The sequence below is a fragment of the Madurella fahalii genome, assembly GCF_045866475.1.
Source record: "Madurella fahalii IFM 68171 DNA, scaffold_2, whole genome shotgun sequence".
Classification (NCBI taxonomy): Eukaryota; Fungi; Ascomycota; class Sordariomycetes; order Sordariales; genus Madurella; species Madurella fahalii.
This window is the reverse complement of record NW_027263972.1, coordinates 4,386,759-4,406,628: the sequence shown is the minus strand read 5'-3', so window position 1 is coordinate 4,406,628 and position 19,870 is coordinate 4,386,759. Positions and strand designations below refer to the sequence as shown.

The following is a 19,870-nucleotide window of genomic DNA, read 5'->3' as shown; positions in this document are numbered from 1 at the left end:
TGCACGGATCCCTTCCGACCCAGTGCTCAGCCAGGCTTCTTTAACTCGGTTTTGGGAGACCTTAAATCAAGCAAAGGAGGTCGCGAACCGTGATACCTCAGCACATTCAACCACCGGGCACCATGACCAGCAGGCGCGACTTCCTCAGCCAGCCGGCACCCGAAAACTATGTCGCCGGTCTGGGCCGCGGCGCGACGGGTTTTACGACGCGATCAGATCTCGGCCCTGCGCGTGAAGGACCCAGCGAAGACCAGATCAAGGCTGCCGTCGCAAAGCGATCCGCCCAGCTCGGGTTGACCGAGGCAAAGGATGACGACAAGGAAGATGACTCCCGCTACCAAGACCCGGACAACGAGGTTGGGCTCTTCGCTGGTGGCATATACGAGAAGGACGACGAGGAAGCAGATAGGATATGGAAGGAGGTCGACGACAAAATGGCCAAGCGCCGCCAGAAGCAAAGGTTAGTTACTCTTACCTGGTCGCTTCGTTGCACCCCCCCCCGTCTCTCGCTCTGCCTCTACCACACCACCGTCAAGCATGTAGTTTATCATTCCGCATAGATGAGCAGAGTACCGACCGATAATCGCACAGGGAAGCACGAGAGACCGCCGAACGGGAGGAATACGAGCGCAAGAACCCAAAGATCCAGCAGCAATTTGCCGGGCTCAAGAGAGCGCTGGAAACAGTGACCGACGAAGAGTGGGCGAATCTGCCAGACCCCAAGGACCTTACCGGCCGGACGAAGAGGGCGCGCCAGGCCCGCATGCAGCGGTTCTACGCCGTTCCTGACAGCGTCCTTGCCGCCGCGAGAGACCAGGGCCAGTTCGGCACAACTGTTGCTGACGACGGCATGGCCACGGACGGGAATAAGGACGGCACCGTCACCGATTTTGCAAAGATTGGCGCCGCCCGCGACAAGGTGCTCCGCGCCCGCCTGGAACAGCAGTCACACAACAGCGGCATAGCCACGGCTGGAGGTGCGACCAGCATAGATCCCAAGGGGTACCTGACCTCGTTGGCCAATGTGCAGGGCGCTGAGCAAAGCATCGGAGACATTGAGCAGTTCCGGAAGATGCTCAAGTCGGCCGTCGACTCGAACCCGAAACAGGCGGCCAGCTGGATCGCCGCTGCCAGACTTGAGATTGCCGCCGGGAAACCCGGCGCAGCTCGCAGCTTGATTGCCAAGGGGTGCGAACACTGTCCAAAGAGCGAGGATATCTGGCTAGAAAACATCCACCTCAACGACAACCGCAACGCCAAGGTCATTGCCGCGCAAGCGATTCAGGCAAACCCGCACTCTGTGAAACTCTGGGTGGAGGCCATGAAGCTCGAAAACGACCCCAGATCGCGGAAGAAGGTCATCCGGCGAGCCTTGGACCACAACCCGGAGTCCGAGGCGCTGTGGAAAGAGGCAGTCAATTTGGAGGAGGACGTCGGAGATGCACGGATGCTCCTCGCCAAGGCCACAGAACTCATCCCCGAGTCCCTGGACTTGTGGCTGGCACTAGCGCGCCTCGAGACACCAACCAACGCCCGCAAGGTGCTCAACAAGGCCGTCAAGAAGCTGCCCAACTCACACGAGTTGTGGATTGCTGCCGCCCGCCTGGAGGAGCAGCTCGGAGAGGGTGCCAAGAGGCCAGTGATGAAGAACGCAGTTAAGTTCCTTGCCAAACAAAACGCCATGCCGAAGCGAGAGGAGTGGATCGCCGAAGCAGAAAAGTGTGAGGAGGAAGGTGCCGTCATCACATGTAGCAACATCATTGAGGAGACACTCGGCTGGGGCTTGGACGAAGACGACGATCGCAAGGAGATCTGGATGGAGGATGCCAAGGCGAGCATCAACCGGGACAAATTCGCGACTGCCCGTGCGATCTATGCCTACGCGCTGCGGGTCTTCCCCAACAGCAAGAGTCTGTACCTGGCTGCGGTAGACCTCGAGCGGAATCACGGCACCAAGGACGACCTGTGGCGGGCCCTCGAAAAGGCCGTCGAGGCTTGCCCGCACGTCGAGGTCTTTTGGCTCATGCTTGCCAAGGAGAAGGCGGGCGAGATCAACGAAGCCCGCCGGGTGCTAGCTCGGGCTTTCAAGCAAAACCCGGACAACGAAGACATCTGGCTGGCCGCTGTCAACCTCGAGGCCGACAACGGCTTCATCGACCAAGCCCGAGACCTCCTCAAGACCGCCCGGCAAAACGCGCCGACGGACCGCGTATGGATGCGGAGCGTCGCCTTCGAGCGCCAGCTCGGCGCCAGCGAAGCGGCGCTGGACCTCGTGCAGGACGCGCTCCAGCTCTTCCCGGCGGCGCCGAAGCTCTGGATGATGAAAGGCCAGATCTACGAAGACCTCGGCAAGCTCCCGCAGGCCAGGGACGCGTACAGCACGGGCGTGCGAGCCGTCCCCTCGTCCGTGCCGCTCTGGCTGCTCTACTCGCGGCTCGAGGAGCGGTCGGGCAACGTGGTCAAGGCCCGCAGCGTGCTCGACCGCGCGCGGCAGGCGGTACCCAAGTCGGCCGAGCTCTGGACCGAGCTCATACGCGTGGAGCGGCGGGCCGGCAACGTCAACCAGGCGCGCAGCCTCATGGCCAGCGCGCTGCAGCAGATGCCCAAGAGCGGGCTGCTCTGGGCGGAGCGCATCCTGCACCTGGAGCCGCGCACGCAGCGCAAGTCGCTCATCACCGAGGCCATCAAGAAGGTCGAGGACGACGCGCTGCTGCAGGTCACGGCGGCGCGGATCCTCTGGGCCGAGCGCAAGCTGGACCGCGCCCAGAACTGGTTCGAGCGCGCCCTGCTCCTGGACCGCGACCTCGGCGACACGTGGGCCTGGTACTACAAGTTCCTGCTGCAGCACGGCACCGAGGAGAAGCGGAACGAGCTGGTGGCCAAGTGCGTGCTCAACGACCCCAGGCATGGCGAGGTCTGGCAGAGGGTGGCCAAGGACCCGAGGAACGCGAATAAGAAGACGGCCGAGGTGCTGAAGCTGGTGGCGGCTGAGTTGAGTTAGAATTGGATCGTTCGTATGTGTGTGTGTGTGTGTGTGTGTGTGTACATAACGACACGTGCGAGGGCGTTACGAGGGGTAGTTTATTAATACCGATGGTTGGAGCAGAATTTGATATTGTTCATTCTAGCGGACAGGGTCGGGTGTTCTGTGGGAAAGATAGCCAGATGATCATGGGACTTCTTTAGGATTGTTCTTTGACATCAACGTGGGAAGTAAGTCAACCCGGAAATGTCGATTGATAATTCATCTGCAGCCGTTCCTTGAAGATGCAGCACCAGAGAAAAACAGACAGACTCCTTAAGAAAACCCCATGCCTAAAATTCGAAACCCAAGTAACACAATCCATTACTTTCCGCCAAACCAGGACGAGAGGAAGCCCTTGCTTTTGGCGGCGCCCTCCTCGACTTTACGGTCAAACTCGTCAATCTTTTTGAGCGTGTCAGCCTTGGCCGCCTTTGCGTACGACTCGGTCTCGCTCTTGGCCTTTGCCATGTCCCTATTGACATTTGCGACCTGTTTGTTTGTTTGTTTGTGAGTTAGCCTTTCCCTGAGATTGCGCGAGGCGAGGCAGGTTGGGGGGGGGGGGGGGGGGGGTTTTGCTGTGACGTACAGCCGAGTCGATCTTGGCGCCGGTCTCCTGGCCCAGCTTCTGGCCGTGGCTCTCGGCGTCGGTCTGGCGGTACGGCGACTCGCCCTTAATCTTGGCCGCGACGTGATGCGCGTCGCCTATAGTAAGGGTTGTGTGAGAAATTGGAAGGTATCATAGCGAGGCAAGGTCATTCCGGCTTACTCTCGAATTTCTTCTCTGCTACTCTGGGGTTGCCGCCGGCCGAATAGAGATAGTAGCCGACGCCGCCCGCAGCCGCGAGGCCGATTGCGAGGGGCGCTTTTGATCGAGACATTGTGGACTGCGAAAACAGCGGATGTCTTGTTTGTTCTAAGAGACGGGCTTCGTGAATTGAATACTATATGTCGTCGACCGCGGAAGATTGGTAAACGGGCAGATGTGGTTGGATGGATGAGGGGTTCACGTTGTCAAGGTCAAAGAAGGGAGAGATGGCATGATTTTAATCTAGGCCGGACCTCTGGCAGCTGCCATGGTTTCCCTGTTGCTTTTCCTATTCGTTCCCCGGTCTTTTTTGTTCACCTAGCATCTCTTCAGTTGCTACTTGGATCTCGTTCCCGTTCACACGCGGGTCATGCATGACGTAGTTCGTACACAGCGTAGAGCGGGGAGGGACGCGGTGGGGACCTGAGACGCCCCACCGTTTCTGGAATCCTGGGTCCCACTGTGGAGGTGTGCGCGGTAGCCCAGTGCTATCGTCTCCTTTATTATAAGTGTACAAAATTTGACGATCTCCAAATATCATTGTACATCAGACTGTGGGCATTGGTACTGATTCCCATTAACTAGTCGATTTAAATGTTTGTTACTTTAGCCATTGCATCTGGCCCTCCAGAAGCTAGAAGGAACATGTGCAGACAACCCAGTTCGTTCCATGATCCACCAGAGCGCCAAGAATTACATCATGGCGCACAGTGCTCGCAAGTCCCAATTCCTTGAGTCGCATTGTCCTGGTCAACCTTAACGCGGCTTCTCCACAGCAGTCACCATCGTTGTCGTTGTCGTTGTCGTTGTCGTTGTCGTTGTCGTCGCTGTCTGCGCAGACCTATCGTCATGTCACTTGCGCTAGAATAACCAGCAAGGAATTATCCACTGTTATTATTCCGCCTTGGACAATCCCGCCGGCCGTGAAAGCAGACCGGTGCCAACAATCAAGTTTCCGTCGCAACAATATCTTCATCCAAGGCCAACTGCTCCGCAACGTCTCCATCTTTTGCGCCAGGCCATCAGCCTTCTGTCAATGTACTTCCGTGCGGGGAATTGACACGAGGCGGACCCGTCATGTTGCTGGCCGCATGAGAAGCAATGCCCAAGATCAAGCATCATCGTTCATCGCGACGCGTTCCCCCTCCCAAAGACAGCGACTTTGACCATGAGATCAAACTCGTCGACCACTCGGACGACGAGAGCGGCCACAGGCCGTCGTCGGCAGGCCCGTCTTCCTCTCGCCGAGACACGTCAATCCCTAGCACCTCTGCCGCTCCCCAACTAGGTGACGGCGAGACCGGGGCCGATACGCACGATACGAGGGTAGAAGCGCCTGAGGAGCCCTTTATCCAAGTTGAGCGTGAGTATTGACTTTACTGAACGATCGAGGAAAAGAATATGGCTGATGAATTAAGCCAGAACCAACACCACAGGTAGGGACAGACCGTCCAAGATCCGGAGCGCAGACGACCAAGGACCGGGGCAGACCAAGATCGCCCGAGTCGGCCATCGATATTCTGTACGAAAACCAAAGGGGCGGTTTCCTATGCGGCATACCTCTCTTCTCCTCCAAGGCGCTCGGTAACCTCGACCCTCCCGCCTGGACCAACTACGCGCACCGGCCAAGCCCGACCAACATACACACAGCGCAAGTACCGGATCCGAGCTGGGAATGGGCTTGGCCCGAATGGCGGATTAACCACGGCGAGGGTGTGGACGAGGATGGCTGGGAGTACTCGTTTGCATTCTCCAGGAAGTTCTCATGGCACAAGGCGCGCTGGTGGAACTCATTCGTGCGCCGTCGTGCATGGATTAGGAAGCGGGTGAAGAAGATCTCGGACTACCTAGGGCAGGACCCACACATGCTCAACACCGAGTACTTCTCTATTCGGCCGTCTTCCGAACTCAGCCGGGACCGCAGCCCCAGCAGGACCGCCAGCCTCCGCGGAAGCAGAAGGAGCATGAGCACGGCCAACGCTGAGGGCGGCGAACAGGCGAGGATTGAACATGCCGACGATCTGCTGGACGTCCTACGCGGATCCCGAATCGACAGGGAGAAGATTGAAGCAGTTGATAACTATCTTGAAAATGCTCAGGACGACCTAGCAGGCCTGCAAGACATCATGCACGAGATCATGTCCCTTTTTGTCTTCCAGACATCGCGCCGGGTCCTCCTGACTCGAATGACAGAGGTTTACGACGAGACGGCAGCTCGCCGAAAGAAAGGAGATGATGTTACCCCGGAGCTGGAACGAAGGATGAAAAACCTTGGCGAGGCTGTCAAACATGCCGATGAAGAAGTGAGAAGGCTTGAATACTGGAGCGATGTGAAAGGAGTGGCCGAAGAGGGCGGTTCTAAAGGTGCTGTTGACCAGAAAAAAGGTTGGGATTCAAGTTGGCAAGGGCTGGACAAATCGGGACCATCAGCACCCACTCCTAAACACACAGGCAAGAAGGAAGATTCACGTCCCGGAGAAGCGCCCTAGCAATACTCAACAGTGGCGGTCGTGCGTAGTCCAAGTTGAAGTACCCAGCTAGATACCCCTTTAATCATCTCAGAACAGGCAGATCAGGCAGGATATCACGGCCCCCTACTATTCGTCAGTTGCTCGAGATTCTTCTGCTAGAGTGCTCGAGTTCTATTCCATGCCGTTGCCGTTGCTTCGGTTTGGAAAGCCCGCCCATGCTGACGAAGGAAAGGGGGGAACACAGTGTGCGTTGGCACTGTTAGGATCGGCGTGTAGGCATTCCGGCAGGCAAAAGGTGGGTCAGGGACCTGCATCTCAGGAAAAAAGAAAGAAAAAAGAAAGGCCGAGAAGGCAGTTTGACTCGAGCAACGCCCTCGTCTTGCGACAACGTCGCGAAACCGACCGCTTTAAGATGCTTCAGCCTTAACCAATGCCTTTGGGGTACATGTTGGCTCGGAGGGCCGGGTCGCACCTGGGTGGTGTTTGCATTCACAAGTTCTCACTGACAACAACGAACAAAGCCATCAGCTCTCCCAGCGCCGCCTATGTCCGAACCTCGTCGACCAATGCCGCCGCTCGCGCTGTTGCCCCAAGTAATAGCCGGCTCCCGACTCCGCTTCCCGGCCGCTCATCGTCCCTGCAGCAATCCCCGCGATCTACGCTGACCGAACGATTGGAACGAGTTCCAGTCCGCCGCCACGGGGAACTCGACCCGGTCGTCACGAAGCTCCCAAATCTGACTCCCTACCCACGCGAGAACCACGAGGAGAAGCGGAAGCTCCACCACTATAGCACGCAGCAGCAGCGCCTCGAGACTCGCCGCCACCAGCCGTACCCCGGAGATTGGCGTGTCATCCTCCACAACCTGCTCACATGGACCCCCACCCGCGCTCGTCGCGGAGATAAGATCAAGGTCGTCTTCTCCAAGGATGCCGCCAAACTGCTTCAGATGGATCGCGAGGGGAATGTTTGGAGCATCAAGTCGAGGACGGGATGCACCATGCAGGCGTATTGGCCCGACAAGGGGGAAACCAAGGACAAGAATGCCTACATCATCCTCAGCGGCCAACCGGCTGCCATCACCAGCGCTGTCGACGACATCCTGAAGATCACCAAGAAGGTCACTGTCTGGAGGCTCCGGAACAAGTGGGCGACGCGTCTGCACGAAGGAGATGTAGTCCGCACATCAGCCCGGAAGCTGATCGGTGCGCCGGCTGAGACCACAGAAGTAGTGTCGCATTACCGCACCGCCGCATCTTTCGAACCCTACATTCTCACCATGAGGGCCGACGAGATCCCCCGACCCAGCGTATGGGATCATGCGAGCTTTGAGCAGTACATTGCTTCGCTGACCATGGGGCGCATGCCGCCGAGCCTTGCCCGGAAGAAGTACGACGGTCCCCGCAAACACAAGGAGATCGTGGTGCAGCAGCTGCTGGCCGCCTTCCAAGATCCAGCCGCGCGATCTTCCATATCCACGTCGGCCTTCAAATTGGCCCTACAATACCTGGTTCGGTCGGGCGAGACGCTTGTGGGGCCTGCGCGAGAGCTGTACGAGACGGTCACCAAGGCCGGCCTCCGCATGGACACAGACGTCTTCAACCTCATGGCCGAGACGTCGGTCACGGCCAAGAACCTACTCGCCTTCCAAAGCACCCTCCGTCTCATGCTTGCCCGCGGGCATCCGCCCAACCTACGGACTTGGCTCCTCTTCCTCCGCATCATCGAGGCTGAGGAGGTCAGGCGGTACATCATAGAGGCCATGGAGACCAAGGGCTTCTTCGACGACTTCGCTGCCATCATCGGCGTCTCCAACGAGATGGCCTCGCTCGACGCGTTCCGCGCGATCCAACTGGGCCAGAGCGCCCAGGAGATGCTCGATGACCTGCAGAAACTCTACGGGCCCGGCTGGCGGCTAACGAGGCACGCCGGAAACAAGATGCTTAGCGTGTTCGGACAGTATGGCAAGTTCGACCAGGCCAGGGTCATTCTCGATACCATGTTCGGCCATGAAGATGCCGGCAAATCCAGGCCGAACAACATCTCGCTGAACATCATCCTCAACCACTGCCGGTACCAAAACAAACTGGACGAGGCAATCGACTTCATCAAGCTGTTTGATAAACGGGGCCTCTGGGTGCACGACAACGCCACGTTCCACTGCCTTTTCCTGGCCGCAACACACCTGAAGAAGCCCCACCTGGCCAGCGCCGTCTGGCGGTATGCCCACATCATGGACGCCACGACCTGGCGCATGCGGCACCAGGGGCTGCTGTACCTTTGGGAGAGCCCGAAGCGCCGGAGGCTGCTCAGCCGCCTTACCAACGCCGGCCTGTGGGACAACCAGCACGAATGGAAATACACCAAGCAGCAGTTCGTCGAAAATCTCTTTTATTGCGACCACAGGCAAGCCGAGGGCGCCCTGGTGCTCGCCGGGAGCCCTGGCACCGAGGACACGTCTGATGACCCCAACGCCTTTCGCCGGGGCCTGTATGACACGTACGCCGAGTGGGCCGCCCAGACGTCTCGCAAACACGGCCCGGCGCTGACCCTCGGTACCTTCCTCGAGAAGGCGCTCGCCCGAGATCGCGAGCTCCTCCAGTTGGCGCGCCAGACGTCGCGGACGGGGTCCCAAGCCGAGACGCAGGCTGGCGTCCAAAGCGTGCCGCGGGCCCTGTTGCCGGTCAAGTTGCCCATTGGGCCGCGCCCCCAGCACGCTGTCAACCGGCTGGTCCTCCAGTTACCTACGCAGCCGGACGAGGAGACGGGCCAGCAGTCCGAGCGCGCGATTCAGGAGGATGAGCGTCGCGCCATGGGTAGCGAGACTCTGGGTGCACCGCGAACGGAGGATGGATCCGGGCGCGAGGAGGAAAGGAAAACGTCGGAGACGCTAGAGGAGAAAGAAGACGGCGAATTCGGCACGTCGATGGACGGGTTTGAAAGGCGAGCGGAACAGGAGGGGAGAAGGCAAAGTCGGCCCAAGGAAGGTGATGAAGAAGAGGTGGAGAGGCGGCACGAGGCGGGTAAACAGGATATGCTGCAAGCACTAGAACGGGAGAAGATGAAGTTGAGAGAGGCAGGTCGTCAGAAATCTGCGGGCCGGATAGAGGAGTATAAACGGGAGATGGAAGAGGTATATCGGCTAGAGGCTCAAGCTAGAGAAGGTCTCGAAGAAGCGGAGACGTTGCATCTGCCAGATGAAACGAGGATCTTGGATACACTCGAGCATGAGGATGATGTGCTATCAGAAGATACGACCGGAAGGTTATCAAGGGATGGTGAACGGACCGACCAAGCTAAGGAATATCACGAGAAGCCACGCTTAGAGGAGGAATGGGAGGAGAGTGTTTCAAAGGAGACGGAAGCGGGCAAGGCATCAGAGCAAAGCGACGAAACTCGAGAAGCCGAGCAAGCCGAGCCCCGTGCAGAAGACGGAAAAAGCGGGCAACAGCAAACCGGAGAAGCGTGAGGGCTAAGGGATTGTAAGAAAACGATTTGGTCTTAGAGGAAGAAGGAGCATTAGAAGATAAAGGCGGATCTGCATTGTAACATCAGACGGGGTGTACTACTTATCATGATATACCTATTAGATGACGGTTTCTGAGTCATGTCTTTTCGAAACTGTTCTTTGAGTATTGTCTACAGTTGCATAGTTAGAACAATCGTAAACTTTGGGAGGAGTGGGGCATGAGTCACAGCATCCCATAGCGCACACATATGTATTCACTGCGTCTAAACTCATTTCCTTGGGCTTCAAATCGCAGTCAATCCCAGGCATCGGGGTTTCTCTTTATCAAGCTGATCGGCTCCCAGGAGCTTGGGATATCGTATTGAACAAACCATCACGTTGGGATAGTTGGCGCAGGGGGCGAACAAACACTCCCATGACGGAAACGGAGGATATCACAGAATCCAGTTCAGATAGGACGACAAGTAGGTAGTGAGGTAAAGCGAAGGCCTTTTTATCTTTGCTACTCCATCCCTAAACCTCCATTTTTTAAAGAAAAATTCCACGCCCTTCCAGCTTGCCCACTGTATCAATCCCCCGTTCCAGCCTTGCTTCCCTCTCTGATTTCCCACTTCCCTTCTCAGCATACCTACCCTTAGCCATCGCCCTTCGGTTCTCGCCCAACCCGCACGCCACAGCCCAGAGAGCAACGCGAGTTAACGCCAGCAGTGATTGATCATGCTTATATTCCGGGAAAAGCTCAAATGGGATATAAAAAGAACCAACAAGAGAGAGAGAGGGGGAAAAAAAGAAAACCGAGTTAAAAAAAGAAGAAGGGGGTATCCCTCAACCCCCCCACCTTCTCAACGAGCCCTTACGCATCCGCGAGCGTGTGCTTCACTCCTACCCCCTGCTTGCCTTCACACCTCGCCTCGTTCTCATCACGCCTCCTTCTTGGTCTCCGCATCCCCATCCTCAGCGGCCTCATCCTTTTGCTGCTGCTGCTGCGCTTGTCCCTCCCCGTTTTCTCCCGCCCCCGCAGCGTTCGTTTGCGCATCCCCGCCCTTCTTCTCCCCCCCTTCTTCGCTCTGAGATGTAGCGCTAGAACCCCTCGACACCTGACTGACCAAGTCTTTATCCTCCTCGGCGTTATCAAACATTTCGGTGTCGTCCGAATCCGTCAGTACCTCGGTGCCGTCGCCTAGAAAGATGATGCGGCCCCTGTACCCGCCAATGCCAAAGCTCCTGCCGCCTCCGCCGGCGCCGGCCTTCTGGTGGTCCTCGACGTCATAGCCGCTATCACTGTCGTCAAAGTTGTGATGCACGCCGGGTCCTCGAAACTCAGCTATAGCCGGGGCGAGGCAAGAAAAAAGGAGCCAAATATTAGTAACGGTAGTTTTGGAACGGGAATCAGAAAATCATTTAGATGTTCCCTTGTGCAATGGGTGAGGGCAAGGTAGGCGGTTGGCACACACGTGCACGCTTGATTCCAAAACGGGATAAAAATTCAGGGGGTTAACGGGAAATATGGGGAAGAGGTATTTAGGTAGGTAGGTAGGTAGGTAAAACAAGAGGGTAAAGCAACAGAAGAAAAAGAAAAAAAAATCAAGAAGACGGCGAATCCCTACCATATTCGGGAGGAGCACAAGGGCCATCTCCATTTGCAACCCGCCTGGCTATCTCCTCGTACCACTCTTCTTTACTCCGGCCCCTGAGGAAGCCCACGATGATCATGGTCATGTTATCGCAGCCCACGCCGCCCGTCTCCGAGTTGGACGCCAGGCAATTGTCCATCATGTTCTCGCAAATCTTGTCCAAGTCCTGTTTGGCAGCAATCCCTCGCCTGACAAACTCGATGACGGCCTGCGAGGACTGGCAGTCCCAAATACCTAGACAGAAGCTGTCAGCTGGGCGCTTGGCTTGGTTTCCCCTCCCCCATCTCCCTCCCCCGAAACTTACCATCGCAGGCAAGGACGAGAAACTCGTCGTCGTCGCCCATATCATGCACTACGACATCAGGGTACGCCGTCACAATCTGCTGCTCCGGCGCCAGCTCGGCGCTCTTCTTGAACTCAAAGTCTCCGATAGCTCTTGACAAGGCCAGGTTCCCGTTGACGCGGCCAAAGTCGACAAAGCCACCCGCGGCCGTGATTCGCGCCTTTTCGCCTACACACGCGCGCAACACACCCGGTTAGCGACGAGGCGCGGCGGCCAAACAGAGAGAGAGGTCAGACGGGCCGTCGGCGCACCTTCATTTTGCGGCTTGTGGTCGAATGACAGGGGTTTCGCTCGGCCTTTGACGCCCAACACGCCTCTCGAGTCTCCGGCGTTTGCCTAGAGGAAGCAGCGATCAGTCACACCATGTCGGGGAGAACAAGCGGGGCGGGGAGGGGGGAACACGGGGGGGGGCGAATATGATTCTGTGCAAGGTGTAACCAACAATGTAAATCTTATCCTCGGTGATCAAGCCCACGCACGCAGTACAGCCCGAAACCTCCTCTTCGTACTTGGGATCTGCTCGAGAATATCCAAATCAGCGGGCGTGGTGTCGCGGTGGAAAGGGGGGAGGGCAGAAACGGGATATCCCGGTGGGCAGCGGGGCATTCGCGAGCACCCTGGCTTTCGCTCTTCACCCCGCCCGTTGGAAGGGGGGGGGGGGGGGGGGGGGGACCCGGACAAACCGGGCTACCATACCGTTCAGGATGGCTCTGTCGGTTGCCAAAAAGCCGTCCTTGAGAGCCTGCTCATAGTTGCCCGCCTTGAACGTCTCCTGCTTGGCCACAATGTTGTGGATGTTCTCGCCAGCGAAGAGTGCAACCTTGTCGCCGCCGTGGCCGTCAAAAACGCCGAAAAAGGAGAGTTTCGATTTGTGGTCCTTGGCCGCCTTGGGATTGTTGGCGAGCAGGTCGAGCACCGCCGTGTGCGCGTCCTCCATGCTTATGCGCCAGCCCTGCATGGCGGACACGCCATAGAGTAGCCGTTCGTCTCCGCCATTTGCTGATGACTAGAAGCATGATCCCCGCTGCGTTAGCCAAGCCCGTTCGACTCCAAGAAAGCGCCGGGGCGTGAAGAGGGTGGTTCTGCGAGAATGAATTTGCCCCTCCTTCCAAGAGAGCAACCCGGCAGTAATGCTGCCCTAAACACCGCTGGCCGATTGTGCAAGAAAAGGGTTGATGTGACGAGGCATGCGAGCAACGCGTGGTGTTCTCGCGGCCAGCCCTGGCAGGAAGAGAGGGGCAACCGAGCGCGGCGCACCACCACCACCACCATGACCACCAGCAGCAAACACCACCACTACCAGAAACCGACAAGACGGGTGCACCGGACCGGACGGGTTTCCCTTGGATCCCAAACATTATCGCACGTACCTTCTCGACGACGGGCTCAGAGAGTGTCTGGCCCATGATGATGCGGTCTCGGAAGGCAATTCGGCAGCAGCGCGGCTACCAGTTGCAGTGGGGTGGAGGGGGTTGTTGTTGGGGGAATCGGGCAGTGAGCAGGCGGAGATATGAATTTTCTCGGCGGCGGCCGTGCTTCCTTCTGATGACGTTGAAAGGGCTGGATTGGCCGGGCCTCAAAAGGAAAGTCGAACGAGTTGGTGCGCCGCCAGTGACTTTTTTTTCCGCCCTCGGGGTTTTTTTTTTTTTTTTTTTTTTTCCCTTGGGGCTGCTTCTTGTGTCTCTGGCTAGGTCGCGGGTCACTGGGGCGGTGGTTTGTGTTGCTGGTGCACGGAGGAAATTTGGTGGAGAGCGGGGTTTTGCGTTCAACGCTTGCCTGCCTGTCTGCCTGCCTGCCTCTCTGCCTGCAGGAGGGCTCCTTTTGGCGTGGCAACTCTGCACCGCAGCAGCTGACAAGCAAGGCACGCCGGGATGAATGAAAGGGCCTGGCCGGGGATGAGAAATGTCGCGCGGCGCTAACAAACACATGGACAGCCCTGCTTGAGCAACTTCCCCAAAAACACGCACAATGTGGCGTTGGGCTTGGGGAGAGCTTCAAGCTGATAGCAGCCGGTGAGGCTATTCAGGAAGTACAATACTGTGCAATGACACGACTTGGACCTTGCTTGCCGACGGCTGGTCGATGCTGGTCGCGTGTGGGGCAAGTATCTACAGCTACCTCTCCTCTTGCAGCTGGGATTAATTGCGACACCAGCATCTGGCTCCCTGCTCTCAACCTCGATCCCCTTACAGCCAAGCCGATCACGCGAGGGGCGGAATGGCTGAGCGACGTACCCCCCGGTTCCCGCTCAGCCTCGGATGGTCTGGCCTCACGGTCCAACTTGCCCATTTGGGCCTTCCACAGTGCGCCGTCGATGCAACGCGTCAGGTGAGACCTCACAACGTAATACTGAGAAGCGGGTCAAGGAAGTTGCTCTACCGTGCCAATTATACGAGGGCTGCGAAAGCAAGGAAATCGGGCCATACCAATCTGCAGCCTGAGCCACTCACAGCAACAGGCGGTATCTCGCCAGGCACAATAGCCCGTCTCCCCATTGACTACTCGAGTTATGAGTGGGCCAGACTTCATTGTCCATTCTAATCAAGCCTAGTCGTCTAAACAAGTCTCATATGTACACGGCATAGTCCGATTCCTCATTGCTCCCTTCTGATCTTAGCGAAACCCCATTGGACTGACTCTGCCTTGTCAGCCCCGACCCTTCTCTCGCCGTCCTTGGTCTTGACGGAGTTGGGGACACCGCTGCCAAAAACTCCCGTTCCTGTGTCTGTGCCAACTGAGTTGAGGATGCGGACGCCGGTGACCCCGCGGTGGCCAACTCCTCTGCCGCGCTCCATCCTTTAAGGACTGGAGACTCTTGGAGCACCCTCCAATTCTGCCGGGTTGTCGACTCGGGCACGGTAAGGGCCCGCCGTTGTAGCGGATCCGGACTGTCAACTGCCTCGTCTATCCCATCAGTCGCGGAAAGGACGGTTGACCAAGTGCCGGACGCCCGGAGACGCGGTCGCTCCACCGGGGTATCTTGGTATGAAATGCCCAGGAGGCCTTCCGGGGTGTCCCGCCAGTCTGGATGAGCAAGCGCGGTCCCATCGTTACCCGTGTTGAGGTTCGGGCCGGCCGTCGTCAAGCTTGTTGCTCTGTTGCCTTCTACTCCGATGACACTCTGACCTTGGTCCCTGACATCTTGGCTCGTTTCGTTTCTTCTCGTGGTTGGCCGATTAGAGGGGGTCTGGTTGCGGCCTCTGCAGGGAGACACTGGCGACAGATCAGAAGCTGTGCGATCACTTCCATCCTCCAATTGCCCGGCAACTGGCGAGGCAATGGTGCCAACCATCGCCATTTCAGGTTGCTTGCTGGGCTTCTTCAGCATCCGGCCAAGTCTCGAGTCTGATCTCGTAAAGTTACTTCTCCTGAGCCATGGCCAGGCAAATCTTCCAACTGAGGACGCAGGTGGATAATAAGAAAGCCTTGATTGCGCTCTCAGGGGGCCCTCCCCGGTGTCGCGGGTTACCAGCGGTGAACTACTTTGCGGTGTCGACATTATGTCGGTACCACAAAGCCTGGGCGTTGTGCCCGTGTATGTCGAAACCGGCGTTTGTGGGAGCCTTGGGATGTTGACTTCGATCTTGTCCCTGAATGACATCTTGTTGTCATTGCCACGTGAAGCAAGGGTGCGCTCATCGGTTAGCCCGCCGATTTCGTCGTTGATGCTCGTCTCGGTGATGGAGCTTAGGGAGCTGTTGATCTTGTCTTGCAGCCTCGGGCGTACGCGCCCAACGCTTGTATTGCCCGTCGTGTGTATGTTGCCAGCCCGCGGTAGGTTGGGAGGGTTTGAACGGAGGCTGCTATCCGGCGACAATAACCACACTTGGGCGTGAGATTGGGGTAGACTTGGCCTGGTTAGAAACGCGTTGCGCGATTCCACGTAATCCATCTGTTCCGAGACGAAAACATCATCGGCTGAGAAACTCTTGCCAAAGCGTTTGCTTGGATCCGGGAGAGAGCACGAGGCCTCCAAATCGGGGACAGGAGTAGCCTTTGTCATGAGCGTTGTTGATAGCGGCCCTGATATATCACTGGTTGTCAGTCTAGGGCCCCGGTGCTCCTTTCGTCGGTGGAAACACCAAAACAAGAGGCACATAGCGGCGACAAGCAGGATCGCGACTGGCAACAGGACGGCCAATAACACAGCGTTGAACGGACCATTCTCGAGTCCGTCACCGGCTAACGATGTATGGTCGCCAGGAGACTCTGTAGGGTGTGCCCCTGGCGTCCGTCCTGACGTAGCTTGGATGTATATCCTCAGAGATGAGGAAACAGATTCTTTAGTATCTTTCAACCTGGCATTCAATTGGATGTCCACTGTCGAATCCTGCAAGCCTCCCGGGGCGTCTCCAAATAGCGTATCGGTGGCAGTATCAAATTGGATCCAAGAATACGACGGGCTTGCCACAAGTGAGATCTGGGTGTTTTGAGGATCCACCAGATACCTCCGAAGGTCGAATGAGAAGTGCCTGCCTGAGGTGATGTTGAACCTGGGCAAAGCCCCGCTGAAGATGTCAGATTGTCGGATCGGCTCGCTCACCACCTCAACCGCAATGGTCAGATTGAGCACGTCCGAAAACCTATCCCGGAGTGTGATGGTAAAGCTTGTTGATGCAGCATCGTCAGGGGCCATGCCACCTATGTGCCAAGTGCCGCTGTCCACTGAGAGCCATGGCGGAACATTGGACGTGGAAGCGATAGAAACAGTTTCGGGCGCGGCCGGTTTGCCATCGACTTTGACCATACCCCTTAATGCAGTGTATGACACAGGCATCCGGGGAACTGCGCGTAAGGTTATGGTTGTCTCGTCGGCAACAAGCTGATGATTGCCCACAACGATGTCGAAACTCAGAGATGCTCCTGCGAACCCTGGGATATCACTCGCGATGACTCGGAGAGAAAAACTTTGCGGTGGCTGGATTAGAGACTCCGACGGTGGGGTTCGGCCGGAGAACGAAAGTCTGCCAGGGTCAAAGGAGATCCAGGCCGGGAGTGGCGTGTTGTCGGCCATCGTAGCATAGTACCGCATTGGATCGCTCGAAGGGTTCGAAAACGTGCCTGGGTCTAGATCGAACGAGAACTCGTCCTTGGGAGCTGACAGAAGAGACGACGGGCTCGAATACACGCCGAAATCGGGGACTTGTGCCTCGAAGGGTATCTCGACCTTTGGACCCGGACTTCGCGACACGACGAGGATCGCAGTGAGTAATGTAGAACCGGAGTCATCAGCCGCCACAAGATTTACAGGCACACCGACCACACGGCCTGGTGCAACATCTTCTTCTCTGGGAGTCCCGAACAACCGGCGGGCATCACTGTCGATGGAGAGCCAGGTCGGCGGGTTGGCGAGAGTATAAGTGACGGCTGAGCTCGAGGAGAAGGTCGACGGGGAGAAGATGAAGGAAAAGGGTTCGCCAACCCTGGAGACGGGGGGAACCTGCGAGTTGATTGGGAAATTCACGGCTGGCGTGGCTGTTGAGAACCCAGCAAGAAGGAGTGCCGTCCAAGGTACGGCTTGCGATGCCATGATCATCCTCACCGACGGCCACGTCGCAGCAAAGAGTTGGTTGAGAGCACCATGGGCTGTAAGAGCACAGAAGGGTGACGGTCATAGAAAGAAGAGACTTTCTTTGCCGACAAGACATTCTGTCTTCAAGGGGTGGCTGGCACCTCGAGGCTCAGCCATCGCTGCAGATGCCACCCCTTGCGTCCCTCGAGAGGACAATGCCTCGCATCGCCAGGGCGCGCAGCCCGCCATCAATCTTCCCTGAATTCCATCGATTCTTGTTCAGCGTGGAGAACATGATGGCTGGAAAAGCATCATGGTCATTACTCAATCAGACAGTTTGGAAAGGGGGGCTGGCAGACTAAGCGCATTCCAGCTGCAGTCATAACTCGGGTCGACTGCGCGGGCGCAGGGAGTATCACAGTTGTGATGGTACAGGGAGAGGGCTTAGAACCTGCAGGCAATTATTTCCATGGGTCTACATAACCTAAGGGCATAAAGGGGGTGTATCGGAGTCTGTGAGCGTGCCTGTCGTAAGTGAAAAGCCCAAGAATAAAAGTGTGTCGCCGTGCCAGGGCGCGCTGCTTTACGATGTGATCTGACGCCTATCTCAGAGACCCCAGCCATGCGGAAGGTGACGCCTAGTGCATTGCACGAGGATGCATCTTTGCGGGAATCCTGCAAATAGAGATGGCGGGCAAGTGTAAGAGAGCTTAAGACTCGGATTACTTTGCAATTGAAGGTGGGTGCTGCCCTTCGGCCCGCCTTGGGATCGTGACTTGACCCGCCGGTGGCGGGCCGAGCTGGCAGGCACAGAGCCCAACACCAAAAATTTCCACACTTTCACAGGCTGGGAGCAGCAACGACTCGCTACCACTTACAGCGCACGATTTACCAGCGGCACCTCCCAGCTCTATCGAATAAGTTGGGACTAAACAATGAGCAGCAGGGAAAGATCATCGTCCCCAGAATTCTCGCCGCTCGCGTTCGGCGAGGACCTGGCGCCCCTCCCCGAGTATAAAGCGGCCGGGACAACAGAACTCGACTTCTCGGGCCTCCTGGGCGAGCCGCTAAAACTCCACGAGGATCTCAAGTCGGGATGCGGAGGCCAGCTGTGGCCGGCGGGCATGGTGCTCGCGAAACATATGCTGCGCTATCACCGAGACAAGCTGCAACACTCGAGAATGTCGGTGGCCGCCTTCGTGATGAGTTTGTTGTGGGGTGCGGGGCAGATTTGCTGACTGACTGGCTCTCCAAGGCTCGAGCTCGGCGCCGGGGGCGGCATCGTCGGACTCACCATCGCGAGGGGCTGCAGCGCTCTTGAACACCCCATGTACATCACCGACATGGTCGAGATGGAGTCGCTCATGCAACACAACATCGCCTTGAACGGCCTCGATGACCGCGTTAGGGCCAAAGTCCTCAACTGGTGAGTGGTTTGTCCCGTCACACGAAGCCCCTGTCAGCGAATCGCGGGTTTGAGAACCATGAGAAGCATGCCTGGAGCCCCCAATCGGATGACCTCGCAGGGGATGTCATGTTTCTGACAGCAGCCGGGGGCGATGCAGGGGCGAACCGCTCTCACAGGAGATCGTGGATTTCCAGCCCGACACGATCCTCGCGGCGGACTGCGTCTACTTCGAGCCGGCGTTCCCACTGTTGCTGCAAACACTGCAGGACTTGTTGGCGCTGGTGCCTTCAGCCATTGTCTTCTTCTGTTTCAAGAAGAGACGCCGGGCAGACATGCAATTTCTCAAGGCGGCCAGGAAAACATTTACCGTGACCGAGATTGAGGACGAAGACCGGCCCGTGTTCAGCAGAGACGGCTTGTTTCTCTATACGTTCACCCGTAAATGATAGCAAAATAGATTCCATCTGGATCAAGCGCCGCCACAAGGCTGGCTCGGCTGCCCTACGGCCACAGGTGTGCAGCGCCGAGAATGCCGGCAGGCCGCCGGCTGCTACATCAGCATCCGCGCCGCCCCCCGAATGCAAACATAGGTAGGCGCTTGCGACTGTTGCGAAGTAGAAATGGATATGCATAGTAGCACCAACGCATTTTCTGGGATGCGTCCAAGAAGACGGGTTGTAGAACAATAGCAGCGAGAACTATTGGCACCGCTGTGATTTACCCAAGTGGCCTCGAACTTCAGCCGTGCCGTGCCGTCCAACATCGGATGAACGCTTGCTTCTTTGACAGCTCGCGCTGCCGTCAATGGCGGGACTGGCCGCCGATTGGGTACGGGGGCAGATGCGGGCAAGTCGCCGGCCTGCACCACAGGTCGCCACAGTGTTTTCGCTTCCGTAAAAGCTTCTCGCCCTCCTGTCACCTCGAGACATGCCCTGGAAGTTGCAGGTGCAGCAGTGGGACGTGGATGGCGACTCTTGGGCAAAGAGCTCGAGAGGGTGGGGCAGATCGACGTGGCCGCGCATCTTGGTGGAGATGTCATTGGCTGGGCTGGTTTCCTGCCTTGGACGGCCGTTGGTTCGCTTCCCGGTAATGACAAGGAGGGCGGAAGATTTCCCCGTACCTTGCAGAAGCTGCAAGGAACAGGTCAGTGGTGCCGTGTGGTGCCAAAATTTGGACCCATAAGCGCACTCTAACTCGAGATGG

The 19,870-nt window shown here is 57.4% G+C and overlaps 8 protein-coding genes across 8 annotated transcripts; 4 read left to right on the top strand and 4 right to left on the bottom strand.

Annotated features, from left to right (window-relative positions):
• Positions 1 to 122: 122 nt before the first annotated feature.
• On the top strand, positions 123 to 3,001 carry prp1 (U4/U6 x U5 tri-snRNP complex subunit Prp1; the record flags this gene model as incomplete). The annotated part of the gene is made up of 2 exons (XM_071059470.1): positions 123 to 460; positions 592 to 3,001. The coding sequence occupies 2 exons, from the start codon at positions 123 to 125 to the stop codon at positions 2,999 to 3,001; spliced, it is 2,748 nt and encodes a 915-aa protein (XP_070915571.1).
• On the bottom strand, positions 2,335 to 2,908 carry MFIFM68171_04051 (uncharacterized protein; the record flags this gene model as incomplete). The annotated part of the gene is made up of 2 exons (XM_071059471.1): positions 2,335 to 2,419; positions 2,535 to 2,908. 2 exons carry the CDS (start codon positions 2,906 to 2,908, stop codon positions 2,335 to 2,337), a joined length of 459 nt encoding a protein of 152 aa, XP_070915572.1.
• Positions 3,002 to 3,346: 345 nt separating the features above from the next.
• On the bottom strand, positions 3,347 to 3,903 carry MFIFM68171_04049 (uncharacterized protein; the record flags this gene model as incomplete). Its single annotated transcript, XM_071059469.1, has 3 exons — positions 3,347 to 3,514; positions 3,612 to 3,727; positions 3,792 to 3,903. 3 exons carry the CDS (start codon positions 3,901 to 3,903, stop codon positions 3,347 to 3,349), a joined length of 396 nt encoding a protein of 131 aa, XP_070915570.1.
• Positions 3,904 to 4,931: 1,028 nt separating this feature from the next.
• Positions 4,932 to 6,319, top strand: MFIFM68171_04048 (uncharacterized protein; the record flags this gene model as incomplete). The annotated part of the gene is made up of 2 exons (XM_071059468.1): positions 4,932 to 5,193; positions 5,253 to 6,319. The coding sequence occupies 2 exons, from the start codon at positions 4,932 to 4,934 to the stop codon at positions 6,317 to 6,319; spliced, it is 1,329 nt and encodes a 442-aa protein (XP_070915569.1).
• Positions 6,320 to 6,731: 412 nt separating this feature from the next.
• Positions 6,732 to 9,770, top strand: MFIFM68171_04047 (uncharacterized protein; the record flags this gene model as incomplete). Its single annotated transcript, XM_071059467.1, has 1 exon — positions 6,732 to 9,770. One exon carries the CDS (start codon positions 6,732 to 6,734, stop codon positions 9,768 to 9,770), a length of 3,039 nt encoding a protein of 1,012 aa, XP_070915568.1.
• A 920-nt stretch (positions 9,771 to 10,690) lies between these two features.
• Positions 10,691 to 13,153, bottom strand: PTC2 (Protein phosphatase 2C 2; the record flags this gene model as incomplete). The annotated part of the gene is made up of 7 exons (XM_071059466.1): positions 10,691 to 11,094; positions 11,378 to 11,638; positions 11,709 to 11,915; positions 11,999 to 12,083; positions 12,190 to 12,263; positions 12,444 to 12,753; positions 13,118 to 13,153. 7 exons carry the CDS (start codon positions 13,151 to 13,153, stop codon positions 10,691 to 10,693), a joined length of 1,377 nt encoding a protein of 458 aa, XP_070915567.1.
• A 1,160-nt stretch (positions 13,154 to 14,313) lies between these two features.
• AXL2 (polarity establishment/cellular polarization) lies at positions 14,314 to 17,277 on the bottom strand (the record flags this gene model as incomplete). Its single annotated transcript, XM_071059465.1, has 1 exon — positions 14,314 to 17,277. One exon carries the CDS (start codon positions 17,275 to 17,277, stop codon positions 14,314 to 14,316), a length of 2,964 nt encoding a protein of 987 aa, XP_070915566.1.
• Positions 17,278 to 18,194: 917 nt separating this feature from the next.
• On the top strand, positions 18,195 to 19,113 carry EFM6 (Protein-lysine N-methyltransferase efm6; the record flags this gene model as incomplete). The annotated part of the gene is made up of 3 exons (XM_071059464.1): positions 18,195 to 18,442; positions 18,515 to 18,685; positions 18,825 to 19,113. The coding sequence occupies 3 exons, from the start codon at positions 18,195 to 18,197 to the stop codon at positions 19,111 to 19,113; spliced, it is 708 nt and encodes a 235-aa protein (XP_070915565.1).
• Between the last annotated feature and the right edge of the window lie 757 nt (positions 19,114 to 19,870).